This window comes from Scyliorhinus torazame, chromosome 10 (genome assembly GCF_047496885.1).
Source record: "Scyliorhinus torazame isolate Kashiwa2021f chromosome 10, sScyTor2.1, whole genome shotgun sequence".
NCBI lineage: Eukaryota > Metazoa > Chordata > Chondrichthyes > Carcharhiniformes > Scyliorhinidae > Scyliorhinus > Scyliorhinus torazame.
This window is the reverse complement of record NC_092716.1, coordinates 104055546-104079429: the sequence shown is the minus strand read 5'-3', so window position 1 is coordinate 104079429 and position 23884 is coordinate 104055546. Positions and strand designations below refer to the sequence as shown.

At 49.0% G+C, this 23884-nt stretch overlaps 1 protein-coding gene across 1 annotated transcript in view; it reads left to right on the top strand.

The window, feature by feature from the left end:
• The first annotated feature begins 2699 nt into the window (after window positions 1–2699).
• Window positions 2700–23884, top strand: part of LOC140430240 (tyrosine-protein phosphatase non-receptor type substrate 1-like) — an 89031-nt gene continuing 67846 nt past the window's right edge. Inside the window, exons 1-2 of the mRNA XM_072517668.1 lie at window positions 2700–2811; window positions 3208–3528. Of these exons, the coding sequence (XP_072373769.1) occupies window positions 2700–2811; window positions 3208–3528 (433 nt within the window). The remainder of the gene's footprint in view (window positions 2812–3207; window positions 3529–23884) is intronic.

The following is a 23884-nucleotide window of genomic DNA, read 5'->3' as shown; positions in this document are numbered from 1 at the left end:
AACTTGATTGCAGTGTTAATGAAAGTCTACTTGTGACAATGAAGATTTTTTTTTAAAGCTGACTGTCCTATAGTTTTCTGTTTTCTGCCACTTTCCCCTTTTGAATAGTGAGACTATATTTGCTACATTCCAGCCTGATGTAACTTTTGTAGAATCTTGCGAATTTTGGAAAATTAACAGGAACACCTTTACTACCCCAGTAACCACTGTTTTAAGTCCCTGAGATGAAGTCCACCTGGAACCGGAGACTTGTCCACCTGCTTTGGGTAGGGTGCTCTTTCCAAGAGCCGGTGCAGACTCAAAGGGCCGAATGGCCTCCTTCTGCACTGTAAATTCAATGATAATCTCTGATTAATCGAGGACAAAGGTTCGGCACAACATCGTGGGCCGAAGGGCCTGTTCTGTGCTGTATTTTCTATGTTCTATGTTCTATGCTGCCCAGTCAGTTTGTTCAGTACTGCTTCCTTAGTGATTCTAATTTCACCAAATTCCTCTTCGCTTCCACCTGCTGATTTACTGCTATTTCTGGATTGTTTTTGTGCGCTCTATAATGAAGGCAGAAGTAAGATATTTGTTTATTTCACCCGCTATTTCCTGATTAGCTACTATTACCTCCCCAATGTCACTCTCCAGAGGACCAACACTGAATTGACTTAATTTTCCTTTTTAAATACCTGCAGAAATTATTAATGTTGTTTTCCTTTATATTTCTAGCTAATGTCCTCTTTTATTCTAATTTATTCCTCCTGATTAACCTTTTAGTAAGTCTTTGCCATTCGCTATGTCCTGACCAATCAACTGACTTGCCATTTATCTTTGTGTGGTTATGTGACTTTTCCATGATTTTGATGCTTTCCTTAACTTCTTTATGAATGCTATGCGAATTCAGATAAATGACTCGTTGTTTTGGTACCTTTGCAACAATTAGTCTTCAGTGTTTATGTATTGGTATCCACAGAATCCACAGAATCCCTACAGTCTGCACCAACCCTCCGAAAGAGCACCTTATCGAGGCACTCGCCCCATCTAACCTGCAGTTAATTGGACTGTGGTAGGAAACCGGAGCACCCGGTGGAAACTCACGCAATCACCCAAGCTTGGTATCAAACCCGGGTCCATGGCGCTGTGGCTGTGTGCCACCGATCCCGCTCATGTGGAGAGTAACGATAAGCAAATATTTGCTTTCCTATCCAGCGTCAACTTTCACCTTCACCATCCACCGTTACCTCCTACCCGCCCCCCCCCCCCCCCCCCCGCCCCCCGACCTGCCCACCACCCACCCCGCAACTCACAACCTGCAGCTGAAATCCTTTTCATCTGGTGATAATTTTAAAGACTTCAAGGATTTCTTTGTCGTCAAATAGAAACCACCCAGCCAACGTTCTCTGCTGCTTCTTCTTTACCACTTGTCGACCGGAACAAAACTCTCTTGCACAGCCTACCATACCCCAGATACTCTGTTCCTCAGAAACTTATTTTATTCTTCCCCCAAGCACCCTCTAAACACGCCTTACCCAAATCCCAGCTCGTGCTGCGTGGTCCCAATGCGGAATAAGCAGCCGGTCACTTTTATCAGAGAGTTGTGATATAAAGTGGCGGTTTTTCCGAAGACATGGCCTCATTGGAAACCATTGTCATCACTCCTTTCAATTAACTCACTGTGCTCACCTTCCAAATTGGCACCACAACCTCCACGTCCCGCATGGTGACAGCCAAGCTGTTGTCAGCTCACAGATCCTCTTTCAGTCTCTCCGTGCGGTTTCCCAAATCAGACACACAATAAATAAACTGCCCAGTATTACAATATTTGTGAATATGACCGTGGTGCGTAATCACTTTTTTGCCGTTCTCAACCCCTATATAGTCTTTGACATATTCGAGCAAGCCAGATTGGTCGGTGCTTCGCCGCTGTTAAGAATCATAGCATTTACCGTAAGACCATAAGACATAGGAGCAGAAGTAAGGTCATTCGGCCCATCGAGTCCACTCCACCATTCAATCGTGGCGGATTTCAACTCCATTTACCCGCTCTCTCTCCATAGCCCTTAATTCCTCGAGAAATCAAGAATTTATTAACTTCTGTCTTAAAGACACTCAATGTCCCGGCCTCCACCGCCCTCTGTGGCAATGAATTCCACAGACCCACCACTCTCTGGCTGAAGAAATTTCACCTCATCTCCCTTTTATTTTAAGGCTGTGCCCCCGGGTCCTAGTCTCCACCCTATCTAAGCCATTCATTATCTTGTAAGTTTCTGTTAGATCTCCCCTCAACCTCCTAAACTCCAATGAATATAATCCTAGGATCCTCAGACGATCATCGTATGTTAGGCCTACCATTCCTGGGATAATCCATATGAATCTCCGCTGGACCCGCTCCAGTGCAGAAGGAGGCCATTCAGCCCACCGGCTCTTTGAAAGAGCACCCTACCCAAGCCTCTACCCTATCCCCATAACCCAGTAACCCGACCCAACACTAAGGGCAATTTTGGACACTAAGGGCAATTCAGCATGACCAATCCACCTAACCTGCACATCTTTGGACTGTGGGAGGAAACCGGAGCACTCAGAGGAAACCCACGCAGACACAGGGAGAACGTGCAGACTCCGCATAGACAATGAACCAAGCCGGTAATCGAACCTGGGACCTGTGAAGCAATTGTGCTAACCACCATGCTACCGTGCTGCCCGAGGTAGTTAGAATGCCGTTAGCTGCCAAGAAACATAACCGACTCGGCCATGTGAGTAAATTCAGAGTTAGAAAATCTATATTTCCCTTGCCTTTCGATGTCCGTAAAACAAGTGATTCCAGAAGTAAAATATTGCATAAATTAGAAAATCCCAATTCACAAAACGAATCTTAATTGCTGAGCACCCGGTTCCGGATGTCAGATCTCATTGTGACGTCGCTGATAGAAAACTAACCGCAAACTATTTTTCACCGTTACACGCTCGCAGAGACTCAACGATTCGGTCCATTGTTAAAATTGCAACTTTATATGGTTTTTATGTGGCTCATTCTCCGAGGGGTTAGTCACACAGATACTAGTTTATTTATTTGCCCACTTACCTTAATTAATAAACTGCCTCCGAGGTAGTTTTCATATTAATTTAGCTAACCTTATTTCCTTTGTCTGGGTTAAGTTTTGATCGTCCATCCTCATGTCCTAACTGATGCGATTAACCTGTGTTTGCCTATATTTCTGACAGCTGCGGACCGCGCTTCCTTCAGTGTGTCTCAAGCACCAGAAGAAGTGGCTGTATCCAGAGGGGGGAACGTCACCTTCTACTGCATATTCCCCATTTTTAAAGAACAATCCTGGGTACGGATATTATGGTGGAAGCATGGTGAGAATCAATACCTTCGTTCAAGTGCAGGCAAGAGAAAACGGTTTGGTAAGGCAAGTAAAGTGAGCGGGTTCTTTCAGTTGCTGGGCGCGACATTCGAAGACGCTGGAATCTATCACTGCTCTGTGATCCGTCAGGGACTACTTGGAAGAAATGGAACCGGATCGCATCTAATTGTGCACGGTAGGTTTGGAGCACAGGAGAACGAGACCGCTATAAATATATCAAACACAACAATCGTGGGTGTGCATCACTTCTGTCAGTAAAACATGTATATGAACATGTTTCGCGATAGGTTAGAGTCTATCTGGGTGCTCTGTATCGAAATACTAATTATGCATGCGATGTCACACGGTGAAGTTTGCATATCTTCGCAATATTAATCGACTAGCTTCTAATGAGTACAAATAAATATACTAATAGCTGAAAATCGCAATGAGTTCCTAAAATATAGCTGACTGAAAATTGTTTATACTAAGAGGCCTCTCCCAAAATGTACATGGTTGTTCGTCCAGTTTTGATATTCTGTCTGTCGGCATTAATCTCTTGGGAGATTAATATTTCTGAAATTAAATCTCACGTGATCATACCGTATGGATTTGGATGCGAATGTGCCGCTAACTATAAACCAGTTGATTCACTCAACGGACTGGAGTTTGAAACACGTATGGTTGTCACGTCTCGAACTTCTCAACAAATAAGACACTATAGAGAGGCGATGTTGATGAAACCTCGAGAGTTTCAACTGAATATAATTTACCATTTGTCATGCTCGGGTTCTGAGTTGTTCAGAAGCGACGAATCGTTCCTTTTATCGTCAAGAAAATGCCTAATTTTTTTCACTATCACCACACATCAAGCACATTCGAGGAATCAGTAAGCCGATTTGCCCACCAAGGCCTAATTCCCCAGGCAATGTAAACCAAACATTAGTCAGCAAATCGTTCCGCCTTGCTTTCCAATGCGTCATCTTGCCAACCTGTTTCTTTCAGAAGCGGTAGTGCATCCCAATTTTTTAACTCACAGGCAAGTGATACATCCCTCTTCCCGGACATTTTTTTATTTTTAATTATTTAGTGGGATCCAGCCATTGCCCAACTGAATGCCGAGCTCGGCCATTTCTGAGGGCACTTCAGATTGAACCGATTGCTCTGGATCTGAAGTCACATTAGGGCAGTCCAGGTTCGCAGATGTCGCTCGCCAGAGGGGATAAGCAAGTAGGTGTTTTTTTTACGACAATGGTTTCATGATCAGCATTCGACTTTTTCTGATTCCATATTTTTGTTATTGACTTCAAATTTTGCAATCTGCCATGGTAGGATTCGACCCGGGACCCCGGCTGATCTCTGCTGGTTTTCTGGATTGCACGTCCAGTGAGGATGTCATTGCGTCACGGATTTTGCGAATACAAACCTCAGTAGTGTGCAACAAAAAGCGGCCTGGAAGATAGTAACATCTCGAGAGATATTACCCGCTACATCATTGAAGGAATATAAAATAGCTCTCTTGGGAAGATTACACTCCATTTAAGGCACACACTAATGATTGTTCTAAAGATGGTTGAAAAGGGTATACGGAAGCGACACAAAAGCAAATATACCGATCTACGCATGCGTGGCAAATATAAAGTAGCTCTGGATGTTTACTGGCAAAGTATTGAACTTCGAATGTCAATGGGAGGACTCTGCTCCAGATTTGTAGATCAGTATTTAGCTGCTAATAAACGCATCTGTACAATGGAAGTGATCAAAACGCAATTTAAAGCCCAGATAGAACACCAGTAGTGTCCAGATTAGTGTTATTCTCCAGCACAATCTTGGGTCCCTGAAGTGCTCGTTGCACCCCAACATTGGTCAAGGACAGTGAAATCTGTCTATGATACGTTCCTTTGATCTGCAAGATTTCTAACACACAAAGTAATGATTCGAACGTGAGGAATGAATAAGTTTGGACACCAAAATGCAGCCAACGCACTCCTAACGACATTACATAGAATCATAGAAAATAGAAGCAGGAGGACGTCATTCGGCCATCGATTCTGCTCCACCATTCATTATGAGCATGGCTGATCATCCAATTCAATTGCCTAATTCCGCTTTCCCCCAATATCCTTTGATTCCCTTCGCCCTAAGTGCTATTTCTAACTGCTTCTTCAAAGCATACATTGTTTTCTTTAATAAATAATTTTTATGAAAGTTTTCACAAAATATCAACAACAAAATGTAAAAGGAACCCAATAGAATTAAATACAAAACAAAACAAAACAACCCCGTGCCCCCTCCCCCCTATACATAAATAATATATTAACACCCACCGAAACACATAGCAAACATAGCAAATATATACACCCCCTCAGATCCCCCAGTATAGACAAACAAAAATAAAATAGAATCCCCCCCCGGGTTGTTGCTGCTGCTGACCATTGTCTACCGTTCTGCCAGGAAGTCCAAGAACGGTTGCCACCGCCTGAAGAATCCTTACACCGATCCCCTTAAGGCACATTTCACCCTCTCCAATTTAATAAACCCCGCCATATCGTTGATCCAGGATTCCACGCTTGGGGGCCTCGCATCCTTCCACTGAAGAAGAATCCTTCGCCGGGCTACCAGGGACGCAAAGGCCAGAATACCGGCCTCTTTTGCCTCCTGCACTCCCAGCTCCTCTGCAACCCCAAATATTGCGAGCCCCCAGCCCGGTTTGACCTTGGATCCTACTACCCTCAACACCGTCCTCGCTACGCACTTCCAAAATTCCTCCAGCGCTGGGCATGCCCAGAACATATGGGTGTGGTTTGCTGGGCACCCTGTGCACCTAACACACCTGTCCTCACCCACAAAAAACCAGCTCATCCTTGTCCCGGTCATGTGTGCCCTGTGCAGCACCTTAAACTGTATGAGGCTGAGCCTCGCGCATGAAGAGGAAGAGTTCACCCACCCTCGGGAATCTGCCAATGTCCACTCGTCGATGTCCTCCCCCAACTCCTCCTCCCACTTACCTTTCAGCACCTCCACCGAGGCCTCGTCCTCCTCCTGCATCACCTGGTATGTTGCCGAGATCTTACCCTCTCCAACCCACGCTCCTGAGAGCACCCTGCCCTGTACCGTGCATGGCGGCAGCAGCGGGAATTCCACCACATACCGCCTGGCAAACACCCTTACCTGTAGATACCTAAAGGCATTTCCCGGGGGGAGCCCGTACTTCTCCTCCAGCTCACCCAGGCTCGAGAACTTCCCATCCACAAAAAGGTCCCCCAACCTTCTTATCCCTTCCCTGTGTCACCCCGAAAACCCTTCATCTATTCTCCCTGGGATCCCCTGCAGTGGTTCGGTATTGGGGTCCACACCGACCCCCACCTCCCCCTGTGCCGCCTCCATTGCTCCCAAATTTTGAGGGCAGTCGCCACCACTGGGCTCGTGGTATACCTCATTGGAGGGAGTGGCAGCGGTGCCCTTGCAGCGCCTCCAGGCTCGTACCCTCACAAGACATCATCTCCAGCCTCTTCCATGCCACACCCTCCCCCTCCATCACCCACTTGCGCACCATCGCCGCATTGGCGGCCCAGTAGTACACACAGAGGTTGGGCAGTGCCAGCCCCCCCCCTCCCCCCCACCGCTCCACATCCCTACTCCGCTCCAGGAACACCCTTCTCACCCTCGGAGTCCCTCGCACCCACAGAACCCCGTTGACTCACCTAAAGAAGGCCTTCGGGATAAGAATGGGGACGCACTGGAACAGGAACAAAAACCTTGGGAACACCGTCATCTTGACTGACTGCAACCTACCCTCCAGGGACAGCAGCAACGCGTCCCACCTCTTAAACTCCACCTCCATTTGCTCCACCAGCCTCGTGAAATATGTCTATGCAGGGCCCCCCAGCTCCTGGCCACCTGGACCCCCAAATACCTGAAGCTCCTCTCCGCCCTTTTTAGTGGGAGCTCGCCAATCCCCCTCTCCTGGTCCCTTGGGTGAACCACAAACAACTCGCTCTTCCCCATGTTGAGCTTGTACCCTGAGAAGCCCCCGAACTCCCTGAGGATCCTCATTACCTCCGGCATTCCCCCCACCGGGTCCGCCAGATATAGCAGCAAGTCGTCCACATAGAGCGACACCCTATGCTCCTCCCACCCTGCACCAGCCCCCTCCAGTTCCTCGACTCCCTCAGTGCCAAAGCTAGGGGTTCAATCGCCAGCGCTAAGAGCAGGGGGGACAAGGGACACCCCTGCCTCATCCCTCGATGCAACCAAAAGTATTCAGACCTCCTAGTGTTCATGGCCACACTTGCCATCGGGACCTCATACAACAGTCTAACCCACCTGATGAACCCCTCCCCAAACCCAAACCGCTTCAGCACCTCCCACAAGTACCCCCACTCTACCCTATCAAAGGCCTCCTCAGCATCCATCGCTGCCACTATCTCCGCCTCCCCCTCCCTCGCTGGCATCATGATAACGTTCAGGAGCCTCCGCACATTCGCGTTCAACTGCCTCCCCTTCATGAACCCCATCTGGTCTTCGTGGATGGCCTGCGGCACACAATCCTCAATTCTCGGGGCTAAGACCTTCGCCAGCACCTTGGCATCTACATTTAACAATGAAATCGGCCTGTAAGACCCACACTGCAGGGGATCCTTGTCCCGCTTCAGGATTAAGGAGATCAGTGCCCGGGACATCGTCGGGGGCAACGCCCCCCCCCCCCCCTTGCCTCATTGAAGGTCCTAACGGGCCCAACAGGTCCACATATTTTTTGTACAGTTCGACCGGGAAACCATCCGGCCCCAGTGCCTTCCCCGCCTGCAGACTCCCTATCCCTTTGGCCAGCTCCTCCAACCCAATCGGGGCCCCTAATCCTGCCACCAGTAGCCTCCTCCACCTTCGGGAACTTCAGTTGGTCCAGAAAGTGGCTCATCCCTCACTCCTCCAGTGGGGGCTCGGACCGATACAGTTCCTCATAAAAGTCCCTGAAGACCCCATTGATGCCAACCCCACTCCGCACCACACTCCCCCCCCCCGCCCCCCCCTATCCTTAACTCCCCCAATCTCCCTAGCTGCGTCCCGCTTCCGAAGCTGATGCGTCAGCATCCGACTTGCCTTTTCCCCATATTCATAAATCGCCCCCTGGGCCTTTCTCCACTGTGCCTCCGCCTTCCTGGTGGTCAACAGGTCGAATTCGGACTGGAGGCTATGCCTCTCCCTCAACAGTCCCTCCTCTGGCACCTCCGCATACCTCCTGTCTACCCTCACCATCTTCCCCACCAGCCTCTCCCTCTCCCTCTGCTGTCTCCTCTCCTGGTGGGCCCTAATGGAGATCAGCTCTCCCCTAACCACCATCTTCAGCGCCTCCCAGACTAGCCCCGCTCGGACCTCCCCGTTATTGTTGGCCTCCAGGCATCTCTCTATGCTTCTTTGGACCCGCTCGCTCACCTCCTCGTCCGCCAACAGCCCCACCTGCAAGCGCCACAATGGGCGCAGGTCCCTCTCCTCCCCCAGCTCTAGGTCTACCCAATGCGGGGCGTGGTCCGAAATGGCTATCGCCGAGTACTCGGTATCCTCTACTTTCGCAATCAGCGCCCTGCTCATAACAAAAAAGTAGATCCGGGAATCGGCCTTATGAACGTGCGAGAAGAATGAAAATTCCCTAGCCCCCAGCCTTGCAAATCTCCAAGGGTCCATCCCTCCCATCCGGTCAATAAACCCCCTGAACACTTTAGCTGCTGCCGGCCTCCTACCCGTCCTAGACCTGGAGCGATCCAGTGCCGGATCCAACACCGTGTTAAAATCCCCCCCCCCATTATCAGGCCCCCCACTTCCAAGTCCGGTATCCGACCCAGCATGCGCCGCATAAAACCCGCATCGTCCCAGTTCGGGGAGTACACGTTGACCAACACCACCCTTTTCCCTTGCAGCTTACTACTTACCATCACATACCTGCCGCCATTGTCTGTCACAATGCTCGATGCCTTGAACGACACCCACTTTCCCATCAAGATCGCCACCCCCCGATTTTTGGCATCCAGCCCCGAATGAAACACCTGGTCTACCCACCCCTTCCTCAATCTTACCTGGTCTGCCACCTTCAGGTGTGTCTCCTGGAGCATGACCATATCCGCCTTCAGCCCCTTGAGGTGTGCGAACACCCGGGCCCGCTTAACCGGCCTGTTCAGCCCCCGTACGTTCCAGGTTATCAGCTGGATCAGGGGGCTACCCTCCCCCCCCCCCCAGGCCGATTAGCCATAACCCCTCCTAAGCCAGCCACGTGCTCGCGCCCCACGCCCGGCCCATTCCCCATGGCAGCAGATCCCAGTCCCAACACCCTCTACTCGCTCCAGCTCCCCCTTGACCATACCAGCAGCAACCTGGTTTCCCCCCCCCCCCCCCACCCCCAGCTAGGACCCCTCCTAGCTGCATTGCTGCCCCCATTGCACTCACGCAAGTCAGCTGACTCCTGCTGACCCCAGCCGCTCCCGCCTCTCCTTCGACTCCTCCCATTATGGGTCTTCCCCTCCCCCTCCATTACCCACCAGCAGGCTCTCCGCCTCCCCCTTCCATCCCAAGCATGGGAAAAAACCCGCGCTTCCCGGCCCCGGCCCCGCCCCATCCAGCCTTCAGAGCGGGAGAAAGCCCGCGCTTTCCACCTGCCCGGCCCCGCCACCTCTGCCGCAGCTCCTTTTACAGGCCCAGTCCCCTCAACCCTGACTCGGGCCTCCCCCTCCCCCGCAGGGCCCCATCCCACCTACCGGCCATCCACCCCCTACTCCATTTACTTTACCCCCTCCAAGAGCCCACCCGACAGACCCAACCAAAACAATGCCCAACCCACCCTAACCACCCACACCGAACCAAAACTGAACAAGAACAAAGAACCCCCCTCAAAATGTAACACAACAACAGCAATCCCCGACCATCCCCACGCCTGACCACCCATCCCGACCCTCAGTTTATGTCCAGCTTCTCAGCCTGAACAAAGGCCCACACCTCCGGGGACTAAAAATAATGGTACCGGTCCTTGTAGGTGACCCACCGATGCGCCGGCTGCAGCATGCCAAACTTCATGTGCAACACCGCCTTTGCCCGGTTGTACCCGGCCCTCTTCTTCGCCACCTCCGCACTCCAGTCCTGATATACTCGAACCTCCGCATTCTCCCACCTGCTGCTCCTCTCTTTCTTGGCCCACCTGAGTACACACTCCCGATTAGCAAACCGATGAAACCGCACCAACACTGCCTGCGGCGGCTCGTTAGCCTTGGGCCTCCTCGCCAGCACTCTATGGGCCCCTTCCAGCTCCAGGGGCCCCTGCTCCCATCAGCAAGTTTAACATGGTGACCACATAGGCCCCGACGTCCGACCCCTCCAGCCCCTCCGGGAGGCCCAGGATCCGCAGATTCTTCCGCCTCGACCGATTCTCCATCTCCTCGAACCGTTCCTGCCATTTCTTGTGGAGCGCCTCGTGCACCTCCACCTTTACCGCTAGGCCCAAGATCTCATCCTCGTTATCTGAGATCTTTTGTCGGACCTCGCGGATCGCCACCCCCTGGGCCATCTGTGTCTCCAGCAGCTTATCAATAGAAGCCTTCAACGGCTCCAGCAGGTCCGCTTTGAGCTCCCTGAAGCAGCGCTAGATAACCTCCTGCTGCTCCTGCGCCCACTACATCCATGCTGCCTGGTCCCCGCCCGCCGCCATCTTGCTCTTCTTCCCTCGCACTTTCTTTGGCTTCACCACCACTTTTTTAGTCGCCCCGCTCTTGGTCCAAGCCACACACTGTCGGGGAAATGTTACAGTCTTCTTCCCACACCAGGAAATGTCGATAAAATGCCGTTGGGGGACCTGAAAAGAGCCCAAAAGTCCGTTCCAAGCGGGAGCTGCCGAACGTGCGACTTAGCTCCACACAGCCGCAACCGGAAGTCAGCATACATTGTTTTAGTCTCAACTACTTCTTGTAGTACGAAATCCACAGGCTCACTCTCTGGGTGAAAGGATTTCTCATCATGTCTGTCCTAAATGGTCTATCCAGTACCCTCAGGCTGTAACCCCTGGTTCTGGTTCATCGGGGGCATCGTTCTCGCATCTACTCTATCATTGTATAGGTTTCAATGAGATTCCCCCTCATTCTTCGGAAATCCAGCGAATACATTCCTAACTGACTTAATCTCACCTCATACGTCCGCCCTGCCATCCGAGGAATCAGTCTAGTTAAATTTCGCTGCACTTCCTCTGGAACAAGAACGTCACTCCTTGGATAAGGAGAGCAAAGTTGCACACAATATTCCAGGTGTGGCCTCACCAATGCCTTGTATAACTGCAGTGAGACATCCCTGCACCAGTTCTCAAATCCTCTCGGTGTGAAGGCAAGCATACAATTTGCCTGCTTTACCACCTGCTGCACCTATATGCTTGCCTTCAGTGACTTGCGTACGAGGACATGCAGGTCTGGCTGAACATCCTCTCTCTAAATTTATGCCATGCCGATAATAGTTTGCTTTTCCATTTTTGCTACCAAAGTGAATAACCCCGCATTTATCCAATTTATTTTGCATCTGCCATTCATTTGCTCACTCACTCAACTTGTCCAAATCAAAATGAAGGATCTTTGCATCTTCCTCACAGCTCGCCCTCCCACCCAACTTTGTGCCATCTGCAAATTTGGGCATATTGCATTTCGTTACCTCATCTAAATCATTAATATATATAGTGAATAGCTGGCATCCCTGCACCGAGCCCTGTGGCACCCCACTATCACTGCCTGTCCGTTGGAAAAATACCAGTTAATTCCTACGCTTTGTTTCCTCCCTGTCAAACAGTTATCTATCCATCTCAATACACTACCCATAATCCCATGCGTTTTTAGTTTACACGTGATTCTCGTATGTGGGACTTTGTCAAAAGTCTTCTGAAAGTCCAAATAGACCACATCCGCTGTATTCCCCTCTACTTGTAATATCCTCGAATAATTCCAGTAGATTTGGCAAGCATGATTTCCCATTCATAAATGTATGCTGACTATGTGCAACCCTGCCATTGTTTTCTAAGTGCTCTGCTGTAAAATGTTTGACAATGAATTTTAGAATTTTCCCCACTACTGACCTGAGGCTTACTGGTCTATAATTCTCTGAGTTCTCTATACCTCGCTTTCTAAATAGTGGAGTTACATTAGCTACCCTCCAATCTGGAAGAACTATTTCAGAGCGTATACACTCGATGAAGATGACCAGCAATGCATTCACTATTTGTAGACCCACTTCCTTAAATATCTGGGATGTAGATTAGCAGGCCGTTGGGACTGATCAGCCTTCACTCCCATCAATGTCCCCAATAGGGGCGGCACGGCAGCACAGTGGTTAGCACTGTTGCTTCACAGTGCCAGGATCCCAGGCTCGATTCCCGGTTTGGCCCGCAGTCTGTGCGGATTCTGGCCATTCTCCTTGCTTCTGCGTGGGTTTCCTCCGGGTGGTCCAGTTTCCTCCCACGAATCTCGAAAGATGTGCTGTTAGCTCATTTGGACATTCTGAATTCTCCCTCAGTGTACGCAAACAGGGGCCGGAATGTGGCGACTACGGGCTTTTTGCAGTAACTTCATTACAGTGTCAATGTAAGCCTACTTAACAATAATAAAGATGATTAATATTACAACATTTCTCTACTAATATTGATCTCCTTTAGTTCCTCCCTCTCAATAAACTCTCCGCTCCCAACATTTTTGGTATCTTATTTATGTCCTCATTTGTGAATACAGAACCAAAGTATGTATTCAGTTGTTCAGCCACTTAATTTTCCTCTATTATAAATTACCGTTTCTGACTGTAACCGACCTGCATTTATCTTCACCAATCTTTTTCTGTTCACGTACCTATAGAAATTTCTAGTCATGTATTTTGCCCCGCAAGCTCACGTTCGTACTCTATTTCCCCCTTCTTAATCAATCCCTTGGTCTCCTTTGCTGAATTCTAAACTGCTCGCAATCCTCAGACCTGGTGATGTTCTTGGACAATTTGTATGCTTCTTCCTTTTTTTGGGGCGCTACCTCTAATTTCCCTTGTAAGCCATTGAAAATACATATTTTTACTTTTGTGTCAGACTGGAATAAACAATTGTTGCAGTTCCCCCATGCGCAACTTGAATATTTGGAATTGTCAGCCCCTAATCATCCCTTCAGGTAATATTCCTCAATCGACTATTGCCAACTCGAGCTACATATCATTGTTTCCTTTATTAAGGTTAAAGACCCAAGTCTCAGACTCGACTACATCACTCTGCATCGTGATGAAAAATAATACATATTATGGTCGCTCATCCCCAAGGAGTCTCGTACAACTAGATTGTCACTGACTCCGTTATCATTAAACAGCACCCAGTCTAGGATGGTCTGTCCACAAATTGGTTCCTGAACATATTGGCTCGGAAAACCATTCCATAAGCACTCAAGGAATTCTTTCTCTATGGTATTGTGATTAATTTGTTTTGTCCAATCTACATGCAGATTAAAATCATCCATAATTGCAGATGTTCCTTTACTGCATGTGTCTGTAAATTCCTATTTAATGCCAATCCCAATATTAGTTTATTTTTCTTTATTTAGATATGTCTTCCTATATGAAGTATGAACTCCTCTTTAGAATTGACTCCAATAATTTGCTCACCATCAATGTTACGCAGCAAGTCTATACTTACTGGAGGCAGCGAGGTGGCGTAGTGGTAAGCACTGCTGTTTCACGGCGCCGAGGTCCCAGTTTCGATCCCGACTCTGGGTCATTGTCCGTTTGCACATTCTCCCGTGTCTGCGTGGGTTTAGCCCCCACAACATAAAGATGTGCAGGTTAGGTGGACTGGCCACATTAAATTGCCCTTAATTGTAAAAAGTTAATTGGATACTCTAAATTTACAAAAAAGAGGAGGAAAATGTCTATAATTACTCAGGTTATGCCCCCCCCCCCCCACTTTTTTTTAAGCAACGGTAAAATTGGACAGTCATCCCAACTTCTGGCAGAATTCTTTTACTCTGAAGGCTTGAAATATGATGGTTAGAGCATCCATAATTAACTCAACGCCGAGGGTATATTTCATCCGGCTCTGACAATTGATCTAGTTTCAAGGACACCGAACCCTTTAATATTACATATCTTAGAATGTTATCATTGACCAGAAATCTTTTTTTTTAATGTTTCTATCGGGTTTTATACAAGATATATTTACAGATGAAATCTGAGAGAAACCAAAAAGAAATAACAAGAACACTACGCAACTATAAAACCAAGGGGTGGGAAAATAAAAACAGGAGAGGTGAATATACAGAAAAGCAACAAAGAGAACATTCCATTATATATGTCATTGGGGGGGGGGGGGGGGGGGGGGGGGGGGCTTTCTCTCCCCCTTCTTTTCTGTTTGTTTATTGTTTATAAAAAATACATACAGAACAAGCAAAACAAGACTGGGTGGGAGCGGCGCCTGAGTAGTCACTCTGATGTCACTTGCTTCTTCCGTTCGGTTTTATTTTGTTTTTGTGCGTTTGCCTCCGCATCGGCCGTCTGCTTTTCCTTCCTCCTGTACTTTCTTACTCTCTTTTGCCCTGCTATGTTTGTTGTGGTCGATGTAGTTTCCCGTGCTCTCCTTACAGTTTGTGTTCCCTCGTCTTTGCTCCCCTCTGGCTCCCCTCTATTATTCTCTTCCACTTGTCCTTCATTCTTCCCTGCCCCCCTTACCCCCGTTCCTCCCCCTCCCCCCCCCCCTCCCCTCCCGCTCTGCAGCTCCCCTTTCTTTTCAGCTGTGTTTGGCTACCCCCTCTTACTCTGCTCCCAGCCCCCCCCCCCCCCCCCCCACACACACACGGGTCCTCCCTCCATTCCCTCTCTTCTCTCATGTCTTGGCTACTTTCCCATGCTCTTGGCTACTTGTTTCTCTATTTGTTTTCCTCGTTGGCCAGGAACAGTTCCCGGAACATTTGGGTGAATGGCTCCCATTTCTGAGGAAGCAAACTTCCGACCCCCGGATGGCAAATTAGATTTTCTCCATTTGGAGAAATTCCAATAGGTCGGACAGTCTGTCTGCAGCTTTAGGTGGTGTTGCTGATCGCCAGCCGAGTAGGATTCTACGGCGGGCGATCAGGGTCGCAAAGGCATGGACATCCATCCTCCTCCCCATGAAGAGGTCTGGCTGGTCGGATACCCCGAAGACCACCACTTTCGGGCACGGCTCCACCCTCATCCCTACCTCTTTGGACATTGCCTCGAAGAAGGCAGTCCAGTATCCAGGAAGTCTTGGCAAGACCAGAACATGTGTGCATGTTTGGCCGGGCCTCCTTGGCACTGTTCACATCTGTCCTCCACCTCTGGGCAGAACCTAGTCATTCGGGTTCTTGTTAAGTGGGCTCTATGTACCTTATTTTGTTGCATTAGGTTGAGTCTTGCGCACGTGCAGCTGGGGTTGACCCTATGTAGTGCTTCATGCCAGAGTCCCCACCCTATTTCGAGCCTCAAGTCTTCCTCCCATTTCCTCCTCGTCGGGTGCATACACGTAGTCATTCATACACGCTGCTACAGTATCCTCTACCTAGAATGTTTGCATCCAGCAATTCCTCTCGTAGCATCTGTCACGGGTGTCATGGGTGCATCCTTGTCTCCTTTCGTAGGAAGTTTTTAAGCTGCATGTATCTGAGTTTGTTGCCCTGCAATCTCCCCATCTGTTCATCCAGTGTTGTGATCCTGCCGTCTGTTTATATGTCCTTGACTGTCAGTGTCCCCCCATCCTGTCTCCACCTTTTAAAGGTGGTATCAGTGAGGACTGGCATTAACCTATAGATATTGCAGATGGGGGCTTTGTCAGACATTTCGGTCAGGACGAATTACTGCCGTAATAGGTTCCAGTTCTGGAGGGTGGCTACTACCACTGGGCTGCTGGCGTGGTTTTTGGGTGGGGATAGGAGTGCCGCTGTGCCAAAAGCCCAGAGTGAGCCCCTCTGCAGGAGGCATCCTCTGTGCACACCCACTCGGCTTCTGGCTCCTTCATCCCTCCCCTGGACTTTGTTGTCTGCAGGACCTTCTTTGGGATCCTAGCATTCTTGCAACCCCCCCCCCCCCCCCCACCCCACACCCCCACACAAAAGCTCTGATTAATTTGTCCAGTGAGTTCAAAAAGGCCTTGGTGATATAGATCAGGATGGATCTAAGTCAGAAGAGGTACCTGGGCAGCCCATTCATTTTGATCATCTGTGCTCTCCCCGCGAGGGAGAGTGGGAGTGTGTCCATCTTTGCAGGTCCTTTTTGACTTCCGCGCCCAGTCATGAGCGATTTGGATCCCCCAAGTAGCAGAATTTGTGTCGGGCATGTTGCAACGGCAGCCCCCCCCCCAGCACTACCCCTCTCCCTTGCGGGTTCACCAGGAAGATCTCGCTTTTGCTCATGTTGAGTTTGTGGCCCGAGAAGGAACCAAACTCTTTCAGGAGCACAATGATTCATTTCATGCTGCTTTGTGGGTCCGTAATGTAGAGGAGCAGGTCATATGCATAGAACGAGACTCTGTGCTCTTTGCCTCCCCTTTGTTTCCCCCTCCAGTTTTTTGCTGTTCTGAGAGTGATTGCTAGTGGTTCGATCGCTAGGGTGAAAAGCAATGGAGACAGCGGGCATCCCTGTCTGGTGTCCCTGTGCAGCTGGAGGTACTGGGAGCTGGTGTTATTTGTCACCATGCTCACTATGGGAGTCTTGTACTGGAGCTTCACTTAGGAGGTGAACCCTGTTCCAAGCCTGAACCGCTCCACTGCCTCTATGAGGTACTTCCACTCGACGCTGTTGAAGGCCTTTTCTGCGTCCAGGGAGATGATCACCTCTGGTGTTCGCTCCTCGGATTGAGTCATGATCATGTTCAGCAGGCACCTGATGTTCGATGTTAGTTGTCTACCTTTGACAAAGCCCATCTGGTCCTCTGCGACCATCTCTGGAAAGCAGTTCTCCAGCCTTTCGGCTAGGATCTTGGTGAGTATTTTGGTGTCCAGGTGGAGTAGTGAGATGGGTCTGTATGACCCGCATTCCGTTGGGTCTTTGTCTTTCTTAGGTATTAGCGAGATTGAGGCCTGTGCTAGTGTAGGTGGCAGTGTGCCCCGAGCCAGCGAGTCTGTGAACATCTCCCGCAGGTGCAGGGCCAGTGCTGTCTCAAATATTTTGTAGAAGTCCGCCGAGAACCCATCTGGTCCCAGCGCCTTCCCCGCCTGCATGGACTAATACTCTCCATGATGTCTCCCAGTTCTAGTGGTGCTTCCTAGCCCCATTTTCTGTCCTCCCCCACAACTGGCATGTCCAGTCCGTCGAGGAACTGTTTCATCCCTGTTGGGGGCTCTGAGTACACCCATTTATAAATGGCTTCGAAGCTTTTGTTGACATTTTCTGGGTCTGTTTCCAATGTGCCTCATTGACCAGAAACTTAACTGGACAAACTAAATAAGCAATATGGCTTCAAGAGCAGTTTATATAGTTATTCACTATTTTCCCTGCATTTAGACATCTAGCAATAAGCAAAAACAGACATTTGGAAAGTAATTTTCCAACCTTTATTTAGTCTACCTTCAAACCTCTCTTGTTTCTTTTCCAGCTTCTTCATCTACGCTCAACTTCTCTTTCCCATGCCTAGCAAGTGCAGAACCCCATGATGGCTACCTCCACCCGGAACGGTACCTCCCCCTTTTCAGCCCCTGCACCAACAGTACTAGCAAAACTACTCACAATAATCTTTGTGTCGGCGTTGGCCCTGTTAAGATGCAATATATCCAGCATGTATAAATAATAGCTTCCCAAGAAAGGATCCTCATGGCCCAAGAATTTTAAATTCTGCTACCTATACGAGCTCTCCAGCAATGTATACACCCGCTCTATTCTTTTATTTTTGTATTACTAGTGTACAGCGGAGGTAGTAATTCTCATATTATCGACCCACAGCGTCCTGGTGCCCCAGAGTCGCAATACGGGGTACGGTAATGATGTGCTGGGTCATCCCTCTAGGAGATTCACACGCAACTGTTTATCCGACAATTGTCCAGAAGCGTTATCTTCCACTGAGCAATTTCGCTGGGCTGGGGACCATCCGGCAAAATCGATTTAAGTCCCTAAAACGATACTTACTCTGGAACAGTTCGAAAGAAAAAAAAATCGAGAGTAACTGTTTAAACATCCAGACCCTACCTCAAATGGGGCTCCCCCCCACACACGGCCACCCCCAGCGGATCCCCCACACCACAGCCACCCTCACCCGACCCCCACATTCTGGACCGCCACAAACCCTCTTCCTGGGGTCAGTCAACCCCACGGGTCTGACTGCACCCTGCACACCGTCCGACTCCCACTTCCTGCAGCAAGACCCACCCAAATCCGAAACACAACCCGCCCGTCCCCCCTCCAAGCCCCAGTTCCGATCGTCCTCCCGGTGCGATCGATCAAACATTACCTCCATCTGAGCCTCCCCTCCCCGTCAGACCTCACACTCCGTTCCAACCCTCCTCCCCGTGCAACCCCCATCCCTCCAGTGGCTGGCCACCTCCCTCCTGGTCTGATGTCCTCCTTCAATCTTTTTCCTACCCGGTCCAACCACGCCTCTAGGTCCGAACCCACTCCCGGACTCATCCCCACCTCCTGTACGAACCCATCCGCTCGAATCTGGCATCCCCCCTCCGATGGATCCCCTCCCCCTGGAGACTGCTGCTCCCGTACCAAGTCCCTCCTTCCAGACAGACGCCCCCTCCTGGACTGATCTCCTGGCGGACCTCCTGGACTGCTCTCCCTTCTGGCCTGACTCCCCCCCCCCCCCAGTCCGACTTTCCTTCCTGCTCCAGCCCCCCTTCGCAGACAGACGCCCCCTCCTGGCCCGAAATCCTCCCCCCACCCTCGACCATCACCCTCGACCGGCACTACCCCACTCCTTGTCGGTCTTCCCCCCCCACCACCTCCCCGCCCCACCTCACCCGTCCCCCATTGACAGGACCACTTACATTTGAGACCTACCTTCTCCCTCTAAATTGTCCCTGTTAACCCCTTTACGGCAGCAACTTTCATTAAAAAGGGCATCTCTTTCTTCCCTGCGAGTCCACGCGGATGCAGCCGTGAGGGAGGGGGGCTGGTGGCGCTATGCTGTCCTGGATCCCGCAGTCTGAGACAACAAGGTAGGGAGAGACAGTGCCTTTGGAATGTAAATTTGTCTGGGGAATGTCAATCCTTCTTTCTTTCTATGTTATTGGTATCACTGTGGAACATGATCTCTGCTTGCTCAAGCTGCCCCTCCGAAGGTTCTGCAGCCGTTTAGTGAGCTCCTGGACGGGCACCAGCAAAGCAATACATCCTTGAATCACATCCGATAACATGGAAACACCTTCCTCTCCTGTAACTTCTCATCCATAGAATCCCTAAAATGTCGAAGGGGAGCCGAGTATTCGCCCAACCGAGTATGCACTAACCTCCGAAAGATCCCCCTATATAGGCCCACCGAATGAATCGGTTTGTTTATTTTTGGCTATCCGACACGTACCCAGGCTCTCTATGTATGCACGCACTTCAACTGAGAGGCAATCATTCCTGAAACCGGTTTCCATGTAAAATGCCTAATCGTAGATGGATCACAATGACGTCAGGTGTACCTCAAACTCCAAAGCCTGGAGCAGGAGCCCATATGTGGTTTTCCTGTACGTGGGGAAAAAGCCTTGGACTTCTCAGATGGCGCAGAGAGGGAATGGAAGCTGCAACTCACCAATGATTCAAATTATGGATTTCTTGTAAAATCACACTTTGGTTTTCTTTTTCACTTTTTGAAGCTGGCGCATATTCCTCCTGCTGCCGACTGCCCCTCTCCAGGTAACTCGTAGGACCCGAGCTTGGGTATTGATTTATTTTCTACCAGCTGCATCCACTTCCCCTCAAGTCCAATGCTGCTTTCCAGGTAAATGATATGCTCCAAGTCCTGGCTTCGTTTTATCTTTTCCCGTTCCCTCTTCCTCTCAGTTCCACTCCTGCTACCGACTCTCTCTTTCCGGGTAAGTATTTATCATTCTCTTTAACTCTACATCTAGGTGGTTGGAATTTTTGGAAAGACAGGGGCCGAATCACTGGCAACAGGAAACCAGCCTCTGGCCTGCTCTTGTCGTCATCGTGGCTGTGTGACATGTCCAGTTCAGGTTCCGGTCAATGACGAAAGTCCAAATCTTGATCGTAAAAAGCTTAGCGAGGGTGAGGCTGTTGATTGTGAAAAAGGAGAATGTTGCACTCTCTCTCGTGTTGGAAATGGTTATTGTCTGGAAATTGTGGTAAACCTAAATATTGTCCAATACGTGTTGCATGTCGGCACGAACTACATAATGTTCTAGTAATTTGGGAACACAACATGATGCAATTGCTATCAAACATCCGCACTTCTGATTTTGTGATCCATAAGTTTTTCAATTATTCTTATTCATTGATGGGATATGACATGTGGCATTCCTTGCCCTTCATATTTATTTTGACGAAAGTGCTGGTGAAATAGCTGCAGTCACTGATCAGGGAGATGACCATGTTTAGCAATCGGACGGTGGTTAGCACTGCTGCCTCACAGCACAACGGACATGGGTTCAATTCCGATCTCGGGGGACTGTCTGCGTGGAGTTTTAACGCTCTCCCCCTGTCTGCATGGATTTCCTCCAAAGATGTGCAAGTTAGATGGATTGGATATGCTAAATTGCCCAAAAGATTGGACGGGGTTACAGTGGTAGGGCAGGGGCATGAGTATAGGTAGGGTGCTCTTTCAGAGGATTGGTGTAGACTCGATGGGCCGAATGGCCTCCTTCTGCACTGTATGGATTCTAGGGCACAAACTTGTTCGGGGCTGCGATGAGCGGCTTTAAGCGACCACAACGATATTTTCTTGAGTCAGGCATGACTCCAGCCATTGGAGATTTTTTTCGATCCCAGTGCATCAACTCAGGTTGGGGCCTTAGATTTCACGCTCGTCCAAATAATGCCTTGAACATGCACTCAGCTCCGGAATTCGGCTTTTTGAACGGTTTGAAACAAGGCGAGTGGTGTTAGAACTCTTCCATCAGCTTCATGATAATTCAACGTAGACGGATGGGGAATGGCTAGATTCAGAATTCCCTTTTTTTCAAGGGAAATATAAATGCCTTTGCGATTTATGCACTTTGCTGGGTGGATGTTGCTGTTGTAGCTGTACTGAAACATCTTGGATAGATATGAATCTACTTTGAAATACTTTCTTCAGCAGCACAATGAAGATGTTGTTAGGTGCCATGGCCGTTTAGGTATCCAGTTGGCTCAACCATTAGATGTTTCATATTGAGTGAATTAAATTGGATGAGGACCAACTGGTGTGACCATGGAGAAGGCTGAAGGAAGCCAAGATGGATCATTCTGTTGACATTTCTGACAGGAAAAGATACTGATGCTTCAGCCTGGACTTTTGCACTCAACTCTTGGCTTCCACCTCAGTGTGGATAGTTCATTGTTAATTTCCGTTAGTTGTTTGGTTGAGCGAAATCACTCACGATCACATGTGGATGTCCCGCAGAGCTTTTATCAATACATTGGTTCTGGCTGTCGTTTATCCAGGGCCATCACGCTGATTCCATTGCCCAATTAGTGCATAGCTTGTTGTACAGATTCTCGACGTTTGCATCCCAGTTCTACAAACATCTTGGATGCTGTACTATACTACTCACTGAACCAGAATTGCCCTCCTGGCGTGCCACAATGAGGGATATGGTGGATCATGAAACCACAGGCTATGGTTCTGAATTTACCTTATTGTGCGCACTTTGCTACTTGAACAAGACAATGGAAGATGTCCTCAAGGTGAAGATGAGACTTTCGCCTAACATGTACTGTGCAATAACAATTCTAATCTGAGCTGATGCATCTCTACATGAATCATTAGTGAAGGAGGGATCAAGTAGGCTGTTTCTTTTGTTGTTTCTTGCACCACATGCCACAAGTCATGCCTGGCAACTATGTCCTTCGAGTCGCAGAGATCTCATTCAATAATGAAGCTCTCCAGCTGCTCTTGTTGATGAACATTGAATTGTCCTACCGAAAGATATTATCTGCATTTGCAGACCTCAATGTTTCCTCCTAGTTACTTTCAATCTCAAGGAGGATTGGTAAATCAACCAAGGGTTGCTGGTATTGCAGGATATTTTCTTGCCCAAGTGTGATCTAATGCCATAAGTCACCGTTGGGTCCAGACTCAATATTAAAGAACCTAAGACCTACTCCCACTCCACTCTACTGTTGTACTGCCAACATTAGTGTGTCCGCGCTGCCAGTGGGAAAGTATATTCATGGGGATGGTGATGGAAGTGTATGAAACATTGGCAAGTAGATATAGTCCTGTGAGTATGATCATGTCAGGATGTTGATTCATTCATCTGCGGTAGAGCTTTTCAACATTTGGCACAATTTTGCTAATATTACTGTGAAGAACCTCTGGCCTTTGAGGTAGAACTAGGAAATAGGGCCACTATGGCTCTGAGGAAGAGCAGACAGGGAGATGTTGCTGAAAACATCTGGACTGGTGGCCTGAAGTGCATTTGTTTTAATTCAAGAAGTATAACAGGTAAGGCAGATGAACTTAGAGCTTGGATTAGTACTTGGAACTATGATGTTGTTGCCATTACAGAGACCTGGTTGAGGGAAAGACAGGATTGGCAGTTAAACATTCCAGGATTTAGATGTTTTGGGTGGATAGAGGGGGAGGTAAAAGGGGTAGAGCAGTTGCGCTACTGGTGAGGGAGAATATCACAGCTGCACTGCACGAGGACACCTCAGAGGGCAGCGAGGCTATATGGGTAGAGATCAGGAATAAGAAGGGTGCAGTCACAATGTTGGTGGTTTACTATAGGCCTCCCAACAGCCAGTGGGAGATAGAGGAGCGGATAGGAGACAGATTTTGGAAAAGAGTAAAAGCAACAGGGTTGTTGTGATGGGAGACTTTAACTTACGCATTATTGACTGGGACTCACTTAGTGCTCGGGGCTTGGACGGGGCAGGGTTTCTAAAGACCAATTAGGAGGGCTTCTTAAAACAATATGCAGATACTCCAACTAGGGAAGAGGCTGTACTGGAAGTGGTATTGGGGAATGAGCCCGGCCAGGTGGTAGAAGTTTCAGTAGGGGAACATTTCGGGAACAGTGACCACAATTCTGTAAGTTTTAAAGTGCTGGTGGACAAGGATAAGAGTGGCCTTAGGGTGAATGTGCTAAATTGGGGGAAGGCTAATTATAACAATATTAGGCGGGAACTGAAGAACATAGATTGGGGGCGGATGTTTGAGGGTTAATCAACATCTGACATGTGGGAGGCTTTCAAATGTCAGTTGAAAGAAATTCAGGACCGGCATGTTCCTGTGAGGAAGACGGATAAATATGGCAAACTTTGTGATCCTTGGATAACGAGGGATTTTGTAGGTCTCGTCAAAAAGAAAAAGGAGGCATTTGTCAGGGCTAGAAGGCTGGGAACAGATGAAGCCTGTGTGGAATATAAGGAAAGTAGGAAGGAACTTAAGCAAATAGTGAGGAGAGCTAAAAGGGGTC